Below are 20,450 nucleotides of genomic sequence, written 5' to 3'. Positions count from 1 at the left end.
AGAAAAATCCACAAATAACTTCAGCTAAAATACAGGACTCTCTGAAAAAAAGTGGTGTGGTTATTTCAAGATGCACAATAAGGAGGCATTTGAAGAAAAATGGGCTGCATGTTCGAGTCGCCAAAGCCATTACTATGCAAATGCCACAAAGCATCCCGCTTACAATACTCCAAACAGCACAGAGACAAGCCTCAAAACTTCTGGAACAAAGTCATTTTGAGTGATGAAACCAACTTTTTGGCCACAACCATAAACGTTACATTTGGAGAGGAGTCAACAAGGCCTATGATGAAAGGTACACCATTCCTACTGTGAAACACAGAGGTGAATCGCTGATGTTTTGGGGATGTGTGAGCTACAAAGGCACTGGAAACTTGGCCAAAACTGATGGCAAGATGAATGCAGCATGTTATCAGAAAATACTGGAGAAAAATTTGCACTCATCAGCCCAGAAGCTGCGCATGGGACATACTTGGACGTTCCAACATGACAATGATCAAAAACACAAGGCCAAGTCGACCTGTCATTGGCAACAGCAGACTAAAGTGAAGGTTCTGGAGTGGCCATCTCAGTCTCCTGACCTCAATATCATTGAGCCACTCTGGGGAGATCTCAAACATGCAGTTCATGCAAGACAGCCCAAGAATTTACAGGAACTGGAGGCTTTTTGCCAAGAAGAATGGGCAGCTTTACCATCTGAGAAAATAAAGAGCCTCATCCACAACTACCACAAAAGACTTCAAGCTGTCATGGATGTTAAAGGGGGCAATACACGGTATTAAGAACTGGGGTATGTAAACTTTTGATCAGGGTCATTTGGGTAGTTTCTGTTGTCATTATGATTTAAAAAGAGTAAACACAGTTGTTTGACAATAAATGGCTTCACCCAACCAGTAACCATGAGTGAAAGAAAAGTTTGTGAGATATCATTCATATTATCTGACAAATGGCCAGAAAATCACAAATTCTGCTAGATTATGTAAACTTATGAGCACAACTGTACCTTCAGAAGTTACATAACTAGTGAAGTGAAGTCCACCTTTTGCAAGCTAAGTGTCACATGATCTGTCAGTATAAACATAGCTTTTCTGGAAGGCCCCAAAGGCTTCAACACCACTAAGCAAGAGGCATCACACCATGAAGACCAAGGAGCTCTCCAAACAAGTCAGGGACAACGTTGTTGAGAAGTACAAGTCAGGGTTGGGTTAGAAAAAAATCAAAATCTTTGATGATCCCCCCGAGCACCATTAAATCCATCATCTTCACATGGAAAGAACATGGTACCACAACAGACCTGCCAAGAGAGGGCCGGCCACCAAAACTTACAGACCAGGCAAGGAGGGCATTAATCAGAGAGGCAGCACAGAGACCAAAGGTAACCTTGAAGGAGCTGCAGAGTTCCACAGCAGAGGCTGGTATATTTGTGCATGTGACTACAATAAGCCGTACACTCCATAGAGCTGGGCTTTATTGAACAGTGGCAAAAAAAAAGCCATTACTTAGTGTTAAAAATAAGAAGGCACGTTTTTAATTTGCCAAAAGGCATGTGGACAACTCCCCAAATGTATGGAGGAAGGTGCTCTGGTCAGATGAGACTAAAATTTAACTTTTCGGCCACCAAGGAAAACGCTATGTATGGCGTAAACCCAACACATCCCATCACCCCAAGAACACCATCCCTACAGTGAAACATGGTGGTGGTAGCATCATGCTGTGGGAATGTTTTTCAGCAGCAGGGACTGGGAAATTGTTTTGAGTTGAGGGAAAGATGGATGGTGCTAAATACACGGATATTCTTGAGCAAAACCTATTTCAGTCTGCCTGTGATTTGAGACTGGGATGGAGGTTGACCTTCCAGCAAGACAATGACCCGAAGCATACTGCTAAAGCAACACTCGAGTGGTTTAAAGGGAAACATATAAATCTGTTGGAATGACCTAGTCAAAGCCCAGATCTCAATCCAATTGAGAATCTGTGGTCAGACTTGAAGATTGCTGTTCACAAGCGGAAACCATCCAACATGAAGGAGCTGGAGCAGTTTTGCCTTGAAGAATAGGCAAAAAATCCCAGTGGCAAGTTCATAGAGACTGATCCAAAGCGACTTGCAGCTGTAATTGCCGTAAAAGGTGGCACTACAAAGTACTGACATTAGGGTGAATAGTTATGCATGCTGCAGTTTTCTGTTATTTTGTCCTATTTGTTGTTTGCTTCACAATAAAAAAAAAATCTTCAAAGTTGTAGACATGTACTGTGAATGAAATGATACATATCTTCAAACAATCCATTTTAATTTCAGGTTGTGAGGCAACAAAACATGAAAAATGCAAAGGGGGTGAATACTTTAATAAGGCACTGAATATGTCTATTATTATGGGGGCATTACTATATATTGTAATGTGGGACACTATTATACTAATTCCAGAGGACAGTAAAAAAGAGAACGTAGTCCCACTGCAAAAAATGGAAGCATGGAAGAGGCAAACAACTACAGACCAGTGAGTCTTACATCACTAGTAGGGAAATTGATGGAAACTCTTAAAAGAAAGAGTTGTAGATTATCTCAAATCCAGCAATTTACAGGATCCTAAACAGCATGGATTCACTGGGGGGAGATGATGTCAAACAAATCGTATTGACTTTTTTGGCTGTGTGACTAAATTGATGGCTAAAGATAGAACCATGGATATAGTTTATCTAGACCTTAGTACGGCTTTTCACACTGTTACATATTGCAGACTGCTAAATAAACTTGACAATTTGGGATTGGATACTGAGATTATTGGATGGATAAGATCTTTGTTGTAGGATACAAAACAGAGAGTTGTGATAAATGGGGTGCATTTACCAGTGGAGCACTCCAGGGATCTGTACTTGGACCAGAGCTTTTTAATATCTTTATTGGTGACATTGCAAATGGCATTAAAGGGAAAGTATGCCTTTTTGCAGATGACACAAAGGTATGCAACAGGGTAGACACACCAGGAGGGGTAAAACAAATGATTGAGGATCTAGGTAGACTAGAGGAATGGCCAAGAGTGTGGCAATTACAGTTTAATGCCAAAAAATGCAAACTCATGCACTTGGGTCTCAAAAATCCAAAGAATAAATATAGTACTAATGGCACTATACTGGAAACTACGGAGGAGGAAAGGGATCTAGGAGTCACTATTTTAGGTAACTTAAAGGCAGGTAAGCAATGTAACAAAGCAATGAGGAAGGCAAGTCAGATGCTTGCTGCATTGGGAGAGGAATCAGCAGCAGAAAGTAAGAAGTAATAATGTCACTGTATAGGTCATTGGTACAGCCTCATCTAGAATACTGTGCTCAATTCTGGAGGCCATATCTTCAAAAGGATATTAATACATTAGAGACTGTACAAAGAAGGGCAACTAAAATGGTGCATGGCCTAAACCACAAAACATACCCAGAAAGACTAACAAATCTCAATATGTATAGTTTGGAGCAGAGAAGGCAAAGGGGGGACATGATAGAAACATTCAAATAAACTTTCAAATATATCAAGGGTTTTAACAAAGTCCAGGAGGGAAACATTCTTCAAATGAAGAGAAGCAACAGGACACGAGGACATGAGAATGGAAGGAGATAGGTTCAGGGGAAGTTTGAGGAAACATTACTTCAAAGAAAGGGTAGTGGACAAGTGGAATAGCCTCCCATCAGAGTTGGTAGAGGCTAAGACAGTACAGCAATTTAAATATGCATGGGATAGACATAAGGATAACCTTACACAGCAATAAGGACTAAATAAGGTTTGAGATAAAAATATGGTAAAAAAAAAATATTTTCTATTATACCGGGGGCACTCCTACAATATATATTCCTACTATAATGGGTGCATTACCATGTATTTTTTTATAAAATTGGAGGCATTACAATATATTTCTATTATACTGGGGGCATTACAATATATTTCTATTATACTGGGGGCATTACAATATATTTATATTATACTGGGGGCATTACAATATATTACAGTACTATACAGTATATTTAAAGCCTTGCCTCCAGAGCGCAAAGAAAAGGGACTATTCTGTGTGGCCACACCACCAGTGTAATGTAGCCACTCCCCTTAGTGTCATGTGGTCATGCCTCCTCATAACACATGACCACGCTCATTTTTCAGAACACTCAGTACCACTAAGAAAATATTTCAACTTGCACCACTAGGCACAGCAGCAGCAACTATGAGTGAGGCTACATCTGTAGGTCTGCAATCAGGTTATGCATTCAAGGCAAGGAAGTAGATCTGACTGTGGCTAAACATTTCCATGATGCACGTCATTCTTTGTCAACTTTACAGAATAAATTTGTGGACCATATTCCACCTCTATTCAAGGGTGGTAACTGTGATAAGGTCTTGCTGCGATTAGAAGTACATTGGATCTATAAACTGAGCACTGAGGGCAGGGCCGTCTTAACAGCAGTGTAGGCCCCTGGGCACAGTAATGCACTGGGAGCCCCTACACACTTCCAGCGGTAGGGGTGGGGCATGCTATCAGCAGCAGCTTTGATGTCCCGCGGACGGTAGGGAGTGTTTTATCTTCCCCTCAGCATGTAAAACCTGGAGCAGTAATTTCTGCTAATTACTCCTTTACTGCACAGATGGTGGAAGATAGGGTGGGAGGGAGAACACTAATCTGTAGAAGGGGGCATTGAGCTTAATGAAGGGGAATGACATCCAGGGTGGTAGGGGGTATTTAAAATGCAGGGGAGGAATGGATAGTGGAGTAGGTTTAATATTCATAATTTTCCGGTGGGAGGGCAGCTTGTCTGACTGCAGATACTGTATCTCCAGTTCTTGGAAATACATTTCTTAGCTTTCAGTGGGATAAAACACTAGGGAGTCCCACCATTCAGTAGGTTCTGGGGACTTGGGGATCAGAGTTCAGGAGACAGAGTAATCCACCAATGAAAATAGAAAACTGTATACCAGGCGTGTGGGGCTGGAGCAGGGACCAGTTCCTGGAAGGCTGATATCTCAGGTTATGGGCATAATAGACAAGCTGCCAGTGTCCACTGAAAGGGGAGAGTCACAGCTTTTTGGAGTTTACCCTCAGATAAACTCTAAGTCAAACAGAACCCGAGATACTGTATCTGGCTGGGAAGAGCAACAGGCTCGGATGGGGACAACTGCTTTGAAGTCGGATATCTCTGGTTCCCCAGGGCCGATTTTCAACCCCTGGAAAAAGGGTCCCTCGGCTATCAGCCTAGGGCCCTTATACTCCTGTGGTCCTTGGGCAAGTGCCTATTGAGCCCATATGAAAGGACGGTCCTGACTGAGGGCCTTATTGAGCTTCAATTGCAAAATCGAAATCAGGCAATTATTGTCAGACTGCGCATGAGCTGCAAAGGATACATTTAATCACAATTTAGTGAAATGTGATCACAATTTTATTGTCAGGTAGTGACCATTTGTGGGTGTTAACGTGGCGCACATGGGGAGTGGTTAGAAAAACACAGACGGATAATGGACTTTTTTCTGGGGTGCATGCATTCTCATTATTCTGAGTAGCCTTGGATCCATCACAATTATGGATGGTACTCGATTTCTGCGTATGCATCGCAATTTTGCGATTGCACCAGTGGGCATCTTTTACCTTTCTGGGCAGCTCTTCACATGCAATTTTTAGCAGAAGCGGGATTGAGGAAATCGCAATTTCTGTCTCAATAGTGATCCAACCTGAATCAGGTCCTGAGTCTCCAATACCGCTTTCAGATCGCAAATGCCGGATCCCACCCGGTAAGAGAAACGTGTCCTTACCAGGTGGGATCCGGCATTTGCTCTGCTATGGTGGCTTTCCGACCCAGCAATATACCGGGTCGGTTGCCATAGCAGCTGGGGGGGGGGGGCGCAGCAGGGGCGGGGTGGAGGCGGCGCTGGGAGATAAGCTCATCTCCTGCGCCGCCTCTCCCTATGCTGTGACTAGTGTTCCTTTAAAAGCCATAAGGTATGTGGCAGGTACACATTAAACCAAGTAGGCATATTTGCAGTTATATTATGTGTGATACAGTTGCCAGTTTTTAATTTTTAAGACTCTGATAGTCCTGCATGAAGGTGGGGTACCTTGGTGAGTGGTTTGCAGGCTTCCGTGCATTGGACAATTCACTAACCAAACCCCCATCATTTATTTATTGATGATGTGAGGATAAGTGAGCTAGCTTTGGTGAGTGCTGAATTTTCTGTTTGTATATATTTAAGTAGGTGGCTACGGGCTACATGCACCCCACCCTATGAGTGGTCAGTGCAGACATTGCACCCCGCTTCTGGGGTGACGAGTGCTGTGGTTTTATATTTGTCTGTATATATATATATATATATACAGGTTGAGTATCCCTTATCCAAATTGCTTGGGACCAGACGTATTTTGGATATCGGATTTTTCCGTATTTTGGAATAATTGCATACCATAATGAGATATCATGGTGGTGGGACCTAAATCTAAGCACAGAATGTATTTATGTTACATATACACCTTATACACACAGCCTGAAGGTAATTTTAGCCAATATTTTTTATAACTTTGTGCATTAAACAAAGTGTGTCTACATTCACAAAATTCATTTATGTTTCATATACACCTTATACACACAGCCTGAAAGTCATTTAATACAATATTTTTAATAACTTTGTGTATTAAACAAAGTTTGTGTACATTGAGTCATCAAAAAACAAAGGTTTCACTATCTCACTCTCATTCAAAAAAGTCCGTATTTCAGAATATTTGGATATGGGATACTCAACCTGTAGTGTGGTTGCCTAGGTAACCAGGACGGAAGCCGGCTGACGTCAGCGGAAGTCACGCTCCGCCACCAGTTGCAGACGGAAGCGCCCGCCAGGCCTGGCTCTCCCGCGGCAAGATAACTCCCACCTATTTAGGTAAGATGTCTTTGTGTATCCGCGTTTATTACAACTTTGTAACTTCAGTTATGCCTGCCTTGACAACGGTGCTTGCGGCACTGAACCGTTGGCTGCTATAGGCATGTGAGCATTTTTTTGATGTGAACCAGTAAATAATTTTTTCAAGTTCTGGAGTGCCACAGTCTCTTGCTGTTTACTACCCATATTTCACTGAAGGCACCCACCAGATGAAGTTTAGCCACGAGTGACGGTTCTACCTCGAGTTTATATATATATATATATATATATTATTTTTTTGTTTGTTTTTTTGTTTACAGTGAGTGTATTTGGTTGTTACAGTATGACCCTAGCCAGGCCCTCAGCATACATAGCAGTGAATGACGTCATCTGTTCATGACCGGAAGTTGGGTGACTGCTGCTGTGTCTATGTAGGTGATGGTGTCTATTTAGGCAAGATCATTTTCTCTACTTATATCCTAGAAAAAAGTTGTAGTAAACAACTGAAACACTGGAAACACTATTGGAAGTGTCCTTAGTTTATTCGCTGAAGTTGTTGGAGTGCCGCCAGAGTATATATATATATATATATATATATATATATATTCAATACATTTAGTGTTTTGATTTGAGAAATGCACACATTACCTTGAGGATTTCTTCTGCAAGTCATAGATTTTAAACAGGACAAAGATTAGGGCCAGAGATGTGATGGTTATCAGGAAAGCCAGGAATCCAACAAGGGCCTTATCATTGTCTGCACAATATAAAAAATCAGTGATTTGCTCTACGCTCTATAAAAAAATTACACTAAAAAGACAAGGTACATTTATTTTTGTCACCTTATGCACAAACATAAATTTATTGCAGGTCTTTTACAACTTGATGACATGTATCTTATCCACACTTACTACAACTGGGCAGTACGGACGGTGTAATGGTTAGCATTACTGCCTCACAGCACTGAGGTCATGGGTTCAATTCCCACCATGGCCCTAACTGTGGGGAGTTTGTATATTCTCCCCGTACTTGCGTGGGTTTCCTCCGGGTACTCCAGTTTCCTCCCACGATCCAAAAATATACTGGTAGGTTAATTAGCTCCAAACAAAATTAACCCTAGCATGAATGTGTGTGCGTGTAGATGTGATAGTGAATATAGATTGTAAGCTCCACTGGGGCAGGGACTGATGTGAATCACCGAATATTCTCTGTAAAGCGCTGCGGAATATGTTTGCGCTATATAAATAACTGGTAATAATAATAACTGAATTTTAACAGCAAGAGTGGTATAAACAAACATACTTTGTAATGCAATATGTTTCATTGAGTGTACTTACAATATGTTTTTTTTGTATATTTTAGTTTTATCCCATCGTATTTATTATTTCTGTAGAAGATCTGAAGAATACAAGGAAAAATAACATAAATATTAGTTAGTATCTGTAATCTGTTTGTTTATCGCTAACCAACGAAAAATGACTAAGATTTCAAGCAAATGGAATGTGTCCAATACAGTACGTGTCTGTAGGTTAGTATTTAAATGACCCTTCAGCCAGGTAGAAACAATTTATTTTATTATTAGAAGAAAGTCTTTATTTAGTTTCAAAATGAATGTGCTGCCTCCATTACTCCTACTGTTGTTTATTATATTATAGACACACCCACAAATACAAGCAACACTATGACATACAGTAAAACAACTGATCAAATAAAATCACCTAGACAGCTGAACTCTACTCAATTCAAAATTCCCCACGCATAAAAATTAAAATATCGGGGTCATGCATATTGAGGATAGATGCTCGTGATGGATAATGGGCCTGATCCATTGTACGGTGGTAAGCACTAATTACTTCTAAATTATAGTAATGTTGCAGGAGGAGTCTGAAGAAACACAAATGCCTACTGCCGGCATCCCAGATCCGAGTGCTGTGTCCGAAGATGCAGCATCAGATCACCATCATGACCGTAAGTCACGATGGTCACAGTCATTAACACCTGAGTAAGTCTAAGCTTACTCAGAATGGGCAACAGTACTCCTCTGCCAGGTCCAGGAAATCTGTTAGAACTCGGCCTCTGCATACCTTCAAAACGGAGGCGACACACCCCCCATTTTGAAAAACAGTCCCCTTCGCTGTCCCCATCCCATCCCCAAACAGCCACAGCATGTCAATCATGCCTTGGCTTTGGGGAACTGCAAGAGATCTCTCAGCTGGTGACCTGCACATACACAGTACACATTAATACAGATCTCTTACTATCAGTGTTGTACACAAAATCAATGTGTTTGCATACAACATTTTATCAGTGTGAGTGTGCTTTGATTCACAGCAAATTCCACTCTGCAACAGCACCAGAATTTTTCCACCAGTTCAGAACTGATGGAGATCAGTCTCATTCTGTAAGCTTAATGGGACACATCTTGAACTTTCTAGTTGCACTGACAGCTGTCCCTAGGCATAAGCAAACTAGGTAAATGTCAGTGTGTGTGTGTCAGTGAGTGTCAATGTATTTGTCAGTGTGTGTCAGTGAGTGTCCGTGTGTGTATGTGTGTTTGTCATTTGTAGCAGTGGTGCTAGGAGGCACCAGCCAAAATCTTACCCAGGGCATCAAATTGCTTGGAACCGTCTCTGGTTGCAATTCAGGGAGAAGCATGTTTAAAGGTTTACTTTGCACAATTAAAAAAACACAAGAATGCCACCTGTAATAAAGACATGGGTGGTCATTCCGAGTTGTTCGCTCGCTGCCGATATTCGCAGCGCAACGATCAAGTGAAAAAACTGCAAAATTGCACATGGTACGCAGCGCGCATGCTCTAAGTACTTCCACACAAAACTTTGTATATTTACACAAGCTCGAGCGACGTTTTATTCATCGCTCGAGTGATCGTAGTGTGATTGACAGGAAGTGGGTGTTTCTGGGCGGAAACTGGCCGTTTTCAGGGAGTGTGCTAAAAAACGCAGGTGTGCCGGGTAAAAACGCAGGAGTGGCTGGGGAAACGGGGGAGTGGCTGGCCGAACGCAGAGCGTGTTTGTGACGTCAAACCAGGAACTAAACGATCTGTGGTGATCGCAATCTAGAAGTAAGTCTGGAGCTACTCAGAATCTGCAGGGAATTATTTAGTAGCAGTTCTGCTAATCTTTCGTTCGCTATTCTGCTAAGCTAAGATACACTCCCAGAGGGTGGCGGCCTAGCGTGTGCAATGCTGCTAAAAGCAGCCAGCGAGCGAACAACTCGGAATGAGGGCCATGGTCCCTTTACTCTCAAGATTATTTTAAACCACAAACTAGGATAAACTTAGCAGAAAAGTGGAAAAGCTTTATTCCATTTAAGGTGTGATTCTAAAGAGGACAGAGGTGCAGCATCACAAGTTTTTCTACATGCCTGAAAAAGTAAATGTACATCTAACCAGAGGAGACATCTAACAATACTGGAAGTAAGCAGACACCTTGATTTGCATGGTCCAGACTCCAGATACTGAAGGTACATATGAAAACAAATCAATTTGCATTCATGTGCACCTCATAAATAAGGTGCACCGTGGTCAAGCCTACTTCTGCTCTGGGATATAGTAGCAGGCCAGGCAAACAGAGGTGGCAGCATTGTTTACAAAAATTCATCAAGTGCATTATTTGGAACTCAACTGCAAATTTTAAATCTACAACAACATGGCTGAAGACCCGTTTTGCATGAGAAACCATGTAGAAATGCTTAATGTTCATAGGGACAATAGGACTAATTCAGACCTGATCGTTGCTATGCGTTTTTGCTGTACTGTCTCAGTCCTTTGATCGCCTCTGCCTAATTGACCGTCAGAGGCAGTCGCTGGGTGGGAGGGGGCAGGCCGACGGCGTTTAGCTGCCGTTTTTTAGGGGGCGCAGTCTGGGCAATGCAGGCATGTCCAGACCGTTAGGGGGGCGGGCTGCGGCGGCTGTGTGACGTCATACACAGCCGCTGCGACCCTCACGGCGACGGGTGTCTCCTGCCAGCGTGCAGGAGCTGCGCAAGTAGAGCCTGACATGTGGGGCGGACTAGTCCTGTGGTGGGCATCCCCTCGCATGTCTGAGTAACTGATCGTAGCCCCCTGCAAAATTTTGCACGGCTACGATCAGGTCTGAATTAGGCCCAATATACAGTGCATCCAGAAAGTATTCACAGTGCTTCACTTTTTCCACATTTTGTTATGTTACAGCCTTACTCCAGAATGGAATAAATTAATTTTTTCTACACACAATACCCCATAATAACAATGTGAAAAAGTTTACTTTGAGATTTTTGCAAATTTATTATAAATAAAAAATTAAGAAATCACATGTACATAAGTATTCACAGCCTTTGCCATGAAGCTTAAAATTGAGCTCAGGTACATCCTGTTTCCACCGTTCATCCTTGAGATGTTCCTACAGCTTAATTGGAGTCCACCTGTGGTAAATTCAGTTGATTGGACAAGATTTGGGAAGGCACACACCTGTCTATGTAAGGTCCTACACTTGACAGTGCATGTCTGAGCACAAACCAAGCATGAAGTCAAAGGAATTGTATGTAGACTCCCGAGACAGGTTTGTTTCGAGGCACAAATCTGGGGAAGGGTACAGAAAGATATCTGCTGCTTTGAAGGTCCCAGTAAGCACAGAGGCCTCCATCATCTGCAAATGGAAGAAGTTCAGAACCACTAGGACTCTTCCTAAAGCTGGCTGGCCATCTAAACAGAGCAAGCAGCGGAGAAGGGCCCTAGATAGGGAGGTGACCAAGAACCCGATGGTCACTCTGTCAGAGCTACAGCATTCCTCTGTGGAGAGAGGAGAACCTTCCAGAAGGACAACCATCTCTGCAGCAATCCACCAATTAGGCCTATATGGTAGAGTGGCAAGACGGAAGCCACTTCTTAGTAAAAAGCACATGAAAGCCCACCTGGAGTTTGCCAAAATGCACCTGAAGGACTCTCAGACCATGAGAAACAGGCGTCATGTTTGGAGGAAACCAGGCACCGCTCATCACCAGGCCAATACCAGGCCTACAGTGAAGCATAGTGGTCGCAGCATAATGTTGTGGGGATGTTTTTCAGTGGCATGAACTAGGAGACTAGTCAGGATAGGATAGATGAATACAGCAATGTACAGAGACATCCTGGATGAAAACCTTCTCCAGAGCATTTTTTACATCTTTCAGCAGCACAACGTCCCTAAGCACACAGCCAAGAGAGTAAAAGAGTGACTTCGGGACAACTTTGTGAATGTCCTTGAGTAGCCCAGCCAGAGCCCAGACTTGAATCTTATTGAACATCTCTGGAGAGATCTGAAAATGGCTGTGCACCGACTCTTCCCATCCAACCTGATGGAGCTTGAGAGGTGCTGTGAAGAGGAATGGGTGAAACTACCCAAAGATAGGTGTGCCAAGCTTGTGGAATCATATTCAAAAAGACTTGATGCTGTAATGGCTGCCAAAGCTGCATCAACAAAGTATTGAGCAAAATATGTGAATACTTATGTACATGTGATTTCTTAGTTTTGTATCTTTAATAAATTGGCAAAAATCTCAAAAAAACTTTTTTCATACTGTCATTTTGGGGTATTGTGTGTAGAATTTTGAGGGGAAAAATAACTTTATTCCATTTGTGGAATAAGGCTGTAACATAGCAAAATGTGTAAAAGTGAAGCGCTGTGAATATGCTGTGAAGCGCTGTGAATACTTTCCAGATGCACTGTAATTTAAATTGTTCATACTGTAAGTATAAAAAAAAAGTAACATGGCACCTTTCTGGCCATTCACAGGATGATATTTAATCACCCAGAACATACATTTACCCTTATTTATCAATGAGTGATAAATTTGACTGTGAATGATAAATTGCACCAGCCAATCCACTCCTGTCATTTTATCAAACACAGTCTGTAGCATGGCAGTTAGGAGCTTATTGGCTGTTGTAATTTATCACTCACAGTGAAATTTATCACTCATTGATAAATAAGGACAATTGATTACTATTTATTTATTTTTTTGTATTCATGATAAGCAAAAAATAATGACTGAAGTACACACAACAAACTGACTGAATGGTGCAGTCTTAGGACCCTATTCGGGATGGATTGCAGATTCTGCTAAAAAGCAGAATATGCAATAATTTCCATTGCATGCTGGCTACGTAGGCAGGCACACAACAGCCTTCATTTCCATCAGAGCGGCTGCGTGTGACATCACACAGCTGCCTCGAAATATCCGCTGACCCGCCCCCGCTTGTAGCATCCCACCACCGCAATGCAGCATCACCTCCCCGCGAACGCCTCTGCCTGTCTATCAGGCAGAGGCATCCGCAGCCAATGAGATGCAATTGCATTGGCCAGGTTGCGCAGGTTGGGACTTGCACCTGCGTAAATGTTTTTGGGGTTTACCTTCTTAAATAATCAGCACTCCAAGCCTTTATTGCAAAATTCTTTTGTAAAGCAATACAGTTTAATGTGACTTCAAAAATATAATGGGAAATGTAAGAAATGCAACACATATAAACAGAATCTACTTAGCAATTTAGCAATATTTACAATCTAACAGTTGAATAATTCATAACTTGTTCAGTCAAATTGACAACTACAAAGAATTAAAGCAAAAAGGAATAATTAGTACAGGAAAATATATTGAGTCAGTATTGAAAAAATTGATAAATGATTTACAGCAATACACAGAAGTCAAGTAAAATTGAAATTTTATGTGATCTTTTTATTGCCATTTTAAAACTGTTCATACGTTTGCCACAGTATAATCCTCAATTCATGATTCTTCTATATATTGGAATATATATTGTGTATTTAATGTTGTGCAATGATGGAGGCATACAGGTAATGTGTGGCATGCAAAAACATTAAAGCATAGTTAGCATCTCTTACAGCATATTGGTCCTCATTCCGAGTTGATCGCTCGCTGGCTAGTTTTAGCAGCCGTGCAAACGCTATGCCGCCTCCCACTGGGGAGTGTATTTTAGCTTAGCAGAAGTGTGAACGCATGTGCAGCCGAGCTCTGCAAAAACAGTTTGTGCAGTTTCTGAGTAGCTCTGAACCTACTCAGTGATTGCGATCACTTCAGCCTATTCGTGTCCTGATTTGACATCATACACCCGCCCAGCCACGCCTGCGTTTTTCCAGACACGCCTGCGTTTTTGCAAACACTCCCTGAAAACGTTCAGTTGACACCCAGAAACGCCCCCTTCCTGTCAATCTTCTTGTGGCCATCAGTGCAAATGAAAACATCGCTAGAACCTGTGCAAAACCACAAAGGGCTTTGTACCCGTACGTCGCTCGTGTGCTTTGCTGGGTATACGCATGCGCAGAAATGCAGATTTTTTTGCCTGATCGCTGCGCTGCGAACAACGGCAGCTAGCGATCAACTCGGAATGACCCCCTTTTTACAAACACCTTCCATGTACATATGCACCAGCTATGTATTTTACTCAGTAAATATTTGTCTTACCTTATAATTGTAAGTTGTCAGATAACTTAGATCTTTGATATGAAAATTACAAGTATTTTTTCTTAACATGACATTATTAATCTTAAGAATAAATTCTCCAGCGTTCCCATTAATGTCCGATGGCTCACGACATTCGACAGTGATTGCATTATTACCTCCTGGTCCAATATTTGATTTATGGTCCCGAACTGCAGTTGGTACTGCGATAATACAGAATAGACATAAAAGGCAATTATCAAACTTGGGAAGCACCAGAGGGAAATACTTTGGCAGTCTTTGAAAACTCCATAAGTAAAAGCATAGGTTTCATCATAGAACAAATGAGATGCCATCAGGAGCAGCAACATAAGTTTATCCCAGTTGCCCGGAGGCAAGATAAATATTTGTGCCCCCGCCCTATATATATATATATATATATATATATATATATATGTAATATACGGTATGTCCGGCACTCCCATGTAGTATTTACCTTGACCCGGTGCCCTTACTTTTGGGGTGAATGTACTCAAGCAGAGGTACGGCACTCAAGGCTCAGGATGAGGCAATAAATAAAGCGACCACCATGTCAGCAAACAACGTTTCAATCAATCAAGATTTTCATCAGGTTACAACATGTGCAATAATTACTCTTACCTTATAAAGCATCCCACCACCAAGTGAACGCTGCTCAGCGCGGGAATTCGTCCGGTTGGCGGCGCCATCTGATGACGTCACTGGGCCCCATTCAACGCTGTGCCCGACGAACACCTCCCTCGTCCTGGCACTGGGTGGTCGCCACACTTCCGCATCAGACAGGCGCCCTCCTTCCTGGATCCCCCGGCGGCAGCGAAGTCTGATGACGTCATAACGCATCCGCGTGATGCACGTCCGCACACCACGTCCCCATAGCAACCTAGGGGCACAAACGAGTGTACAAAATAATAACCAAACTACCACAAAGAATGCAAAAATAAAAATAAACATAAATGTTAAAAATTAAAAAACACGTGACATCTGAAGCTGGTAAAAATACATAGTAATGAGTAATGAATGGGGCTATCCTCCTCAGACTTAATGCTTATAAATTAATTACTCAGTTACAACCCAACCCTACCAAGATATTTAATTTGATTATTACTGTTATTAATAACCTTATGTCAAAAACGGGCTTTAATGTAGTATATGCTTATCTAATAGGATACGGCTGGGAAAATTCCAAAAATGATGTTCTCTGCAAAGACTAATAGCCCCAATCATTACTCATAAACTACACTTCCTGAGACCATGAACTTTATAATAATGGACCAAACGACACTTTATCATTAAGCCGTCTTGGTACCATCGTGCCCAATCGGATTATCCATTCAGCTTCTCTTTTCATAAGAAGTGCACCTCTGTCCCCACCTCTCCTGGATAGTGGGACCTGATCTATCATGCGATAGCGTAAACTTGCCAATGTATGTTTGGCAGCTAGAAAGTGTCTCGCGACTGGTTGATTGCTCTCTCTACTCTCTAGTGCCAATTTGATCGATGACCGATGTACCGCCATACGTTCTTTAAACTTACGTTGTGTTTTTCCCACATAAGTCAGCCCGCAGGGGCAAATAATCTGGTAGACAACGAAACTGCTGTTACACGTTAAATTATATTTTATAACGTATTTCTTGCCACTATGTGGATGGTTGAAAGTATCTCCAACTAGAAGATATTTGCAGGTGGTACATGCACACCTTGTGCAGCCACTTACGGTCCTTTGGAAAACATAATTCGCTGTCGGTCGAGTCTTCGAAATATCATTTTTGACAAGAATATCTTTTACGTTCTTAGATCTGGTGTAACATGGCATCAAGTTCGTATCAGATAATGGAAGTTCTTTGTCGGTCTGAACCATTTTCCACAAATTTTTGGAGATCCTATTAATGCTGTTCGAATGTACATTAAAATTATTAACCCAAGGCATTTTCTTATCGGTATCTTTTTTATAGGATTTCTGCAGAAGCCTGTCCCGATCTAATGTTAACACCTTCTGTTTATTTAGTGGACTGAAGATTATCCTTATTGTAGCCACGGGCTATAAACTTGTCAATCAGCTGGTCTAACTGAAGAATAGCCATCTCTTGATTGCTATTAATCCTCCAAATCCTCAACATCTGTGAGTAAGGAAGTCCCAACTTGAGACTTCTAGAGTGACAGCTATTATAATGTAATAGAGTGTTTCTATCCGTTGGCTTTGTATACACCGAAGTACCCAAGCGATCTTTCTGTAAGGTAAACAACACATTTAGGAATGGTAATGAAACTTGACTCATATTGAGAGTGAGCTTGACAACTGAACCTGAGGAATTGTGCTTGTCAATGATCCCCACCAATTCATCATAACTACACGTCCAGATCATGAATAAATCATCAATAAAACGGGTGTAAAACATGATTTTAGAAGCTATCTCAGGTTTTGTGAAAAACACCTGCTCTTCACATTTAAACATGTACAGGTTAGCGAGTGCTGGAGCCACAGACGACCCCATTGCGCACCCGCTAATCTGCAGGTAAAATTAATTGTCAAATAAAAATAAGAATTTACTCACCGGTAATTCTATTTCTCTTAGTCCGTAGTGGATGCTGGGAACTCCGTAAGGACCATGGGGAATAGACGGGCTCCGCAGGAGACTGGGCACTCTAAAGAAAAGATTAGGTACTATCTGGTGTGCACTGGCTCCTCCCTCTATGCCCCTCCTCCAGACCTCAGTTAGGGAAACTGTGCCCGGAAGAGCTGACATTACAAGGAAAGGAAATTTTGAATCCAGGGTAAGACTCATACCAGCCACACCAATCACACCGTACAACGTGTGATAACCTTACCCAGTTAACAGTATGAACAACAACTGAGCCTCACTCAACGGATGGCTCATAACAATAACCCTTAGTTAAGCAATAACTATATACACTTATTGCAGAAAATCCGCACTTGGGACGGGCGCCCAGCATCCACTACGGACTACGAGAAATAGAATTACCGGTGAGTAAATTCTTATTTTCTCTTACGTCCTAGTGGATGCTGGGAACTCCGTAAGGACCATGGGGATTATACCAAAGCTCCCAAACGGGCGGGAGAGTGCGGATGACTTTGCAGCACCGAATGAGCAAACACAAGGTCCTCCTCAGCCAGGAACTTTGCAAATGTGTTTGAACCCGACCAAGTAGCTGCTCGGCAAAGCTGTAAAGCCGAGACCCCTCGGGCAGCCGCCCAAGAAGAGCCCACCTTCCTTGTGGAATGGGCCTTCACCGATTTTGGATGCGGCAATCCAGCCACAGAATGAGCCTGCTGAATCGTGCTACAGATCCAGCGAGCAATAGTTTGCTTTGAAGCAGGAGCACCCAGCTTGTTGGGTGCATGCAAGATAAACAGCGAGTCAGTCTTCCTGACTCCAGCCGTTCTGGAAACATATTTTCAAAGCCCTGACTACGTCCAGCAACTTGGAGTCCTCCAAGTCCCGAGTAGCCGCAGGCACCACAATAGGTTGGTTCAAATGAAACGATGACACCACCTTTGGGAGAAATTGGCGACGAGTCCTCAATTCTGCCCTGTCCATATGGAAGATTAGATATGGGCTTTTACATGACAAAGCCGCCAATTCCGACACACGCCTAGCCGATGCTAAGGCCAACAGCATGACCACTTTCCACGTGAGATACTTTAGTTCCACGGTCTTAAGTGGCTCAAACCAGTGGGATTTCAGGAAATCCAACACCACGTTAAGATCCCAGGGCGCCACTGGTGGCACAAAAGGGGGCTGAATATGCAGCACTCCCTTAACAAATGTTTGAACCTCAGGCAGTGAAGCCAGTTATTTTTGAAAGAAAATGGATAGGGCCGAAATCTGGACCTTTATGGACCCCAATTTTAGGCCCATAGTCACCCCTGACTGTAGGAAGTGCAGGAAACGACCCAGTTGGAATTCCTCTGTAGGGGCCTTCCTGGCCTCACACCAAGCAACATACTTCCGCCATATACGGTGATAATGTTTTGCTGTCACGTCTTTCCTAGCCTTTATCAGCGTAGGAATAACTTCATCCGGAATGCCTTTTTCCGCTATGATCCGGTGTTCAACCGCCATGCCGTCAAACGCAGCTGCGGTAAGTCTTTGAACAGACAGGGCCCTTGTTGCAGCAGGTCCTGTCTGAGAGGCAGAGGCCATGGGTCCTCTGTGCGCATTTCTTATAGTTCCGGGTACCAAGTCCTTCTTGGCCAGTCTGGAACAATGAGTATTGTTCTTATTCCTCTCTTTCTTACTATTCTCAGTACTTTTGGTATGAGAGGAAGAGGAGGAAACACATATACCGACTGGTACACCCACGGTGTCACTAGGGCGTCCACAGCTACCGCCTGAGGGTCCCTTGACCTGGCGCAATATCTTTTTAGCTTTTTGTTGAGGCGGGACGCCATCATGTCCACCTGTGGCAGTTCCCATCGGTTTGCAATCAGTTGGAAGACTTCTTGATGAAGTCCCCACTCTCCCGGGTGGAGGTCGTGTCTGTTGAGGAAGTCTGCTTCCCAGTTGTCCACTCCCGGAATGAACACTGCTGACAGTGCTTGCACGTGATTCTCCGCCCATCGAAGAATCTTTGTGGCTTCCGCCATTGCCATCCTGCTTCTTGTGCCGCCCTGGCGGTTTACATGGGCGACCGCCGTGATGTTGTCTGACTGAATCAGCACTGGTCGGTTTCGAAGCAGGGGCTCTGCTTGACTCAGGGCGTTGTAAATGGCCCTTAGTTCCAGTATATTTATGTGGAGAGAAGTCTCCAGACTTGACCACAGCCCTTGGAAGTTTTTTTCCGGAGTGACTGCCCCCCATCCTCGGAGGCTTGCATCCGTGGTCACCAGGACCCAGTCCTGTATGCCGAACCTGCGGCCCTCGAGAAGGTGAGCACTCTGCAGCCACCACAGAAGAGACACCCTGGCCCTTGGGGACAGGGTGATCAGCCGATGCATCAGAAGATGCGATCCGGACCACTTGTCCAACAGATCCCACTGAAAGATCCTCGCATGGAACCTGCCGAAGGGAATGGTTTCGTATGAAGCCACCATCTTTCCCAGGACTCGTGTGCAGTGATGCACCGATACCTGTTTTGGTTTCAGGAGGTCCCTGACCAGAGATGCTAATTCCTGGGCCTTCTCCACCAGGAGAAACACCTTCTTCTGTTCTGTGTCCAGAATCATGCCCAGGAAAAGCAGACGCGTCGTAGGAATCAGCTGCGACTTTGGAACATTCAGAATCCAGCCGTGCTGTTGCAACACTTCCTGAGAGAGTGCTATGCTGATCAACAACTGCTCCCTGGACCTCGCCTTTATGAGGAGATCGTCCAAGTACGGGATAATTATAACTCCCTTCTGCCGAAGGAGTATCATCATTTCGGTCATTACCTTGGTAAATATACTCGGTGTCGTGGACAGGCCAAACGGCAACGTCTGGAATTGGTAATGACAGTCCTGTACCACAAATCTGAGGTACTCCTGGTGAGGTGGGTAAATGGGGACATGCAAGTAAGCAACTTTGATGTCCAGCGACACCATAAAATCCCCCTCTTCCAGGCTTGCAATAACCGCTCTGAGCGATTCCATTTTGAACTTGAATTTCTTTATATAAGTGTTCAAGGATTTTAAATTCAGAATGGGTCTCACCGAACCGTCCGGTTTCGGTACCACAAACATTGTGGAATAGTAACCCCTTCCATGTTGAAGAAGGGGGACCCTGACAATCACTTGCTGGAGGTACAGCTTGTGAATTGCCGCCAGTACTACCTCCCTTTCCATGAGGGAAGCTGGCAAGGCTGATTTGAGGTAACGGCGGGGGGGAGTCGCTTCGAATTCCAGCTTGTATCCCTGAGATACAATTTGTATAGCCCAGAGATCCACCTGTGAGCGAACCCACTGGTTGCTGAAGTTTCGTAGACGCGCCACCACCGTACCTGGCTCCGCCTGTGGAACCCCAACGTCATGCGGTGGACTTAGTGGAAGCAGGGGAGGACTTTTGTTCCTGGGAACTAACTGCATGGTGCAGCTTCTTACCTCTACCCCTGCCTCTGGCAAGAAAGGATGCGCCCCTGACCCTCTTGCCTTTTTGGGAACGAAAGGACT

The 20,450-nt window shown here is 43.4% G+C and overlaps 1 protein-coding gene across 2 annotated transcripts in view; it reads right to left on the bottom strand.

The window, feature by feature from the left end:
- PTPRC (protein tyrosine phosphatase receptor type C) overlaps nucleotides 1-20,450 on the bottom strand; it is a 494,588-nt gene that overhangs the window by 74,397 nt on the left and 399,741 nt on the right. For both annotated transcript variants that reach the window (XM_063940133.1, XM_063940134.1), the window contains exons 14-16: nucleotides 14,333-14,532; nucleotides 8,212-8,272; nucleotides 7,523-7,631 (exon numbers count right to left, since the gene is read on the bottom strand). In XM_063940133.1, coding sequence (XP_063796203.1) covers nucleotides 7,523-7,631; nucleotides 8,212-8,272; nucleotides 14,333-14,532 — 370 coding nt within the window. The remainder of the gene's footprint in view (nucleotides 1-7,522; nucleotides 7,632-8,211; nucleotides 8,273-14,332; nucleotides 14,533-20,450) is intronic.

The sequence above is a fragment of the Pseudophryne corroboree genome, chromosome 9 (genome assembly GCF_028390025.1).
Source record: "Pseudophryne corroboree isolate aPseCor3 chromosome 9, aPseCor3.hap2, whole genome shotgun sequence".
Lineage (NCBI taxonomy): Eukaryota > Metazoa > Chordata > Amphibia > Anura > Myobatrachidae > Pseudophryne > Pseudophryne corroboree.
The sequence above is the reverse complement of the archived record's forward strand: the minus strand, read 5'-3'. Positions and strand labels throughout refer to the sequence as shown.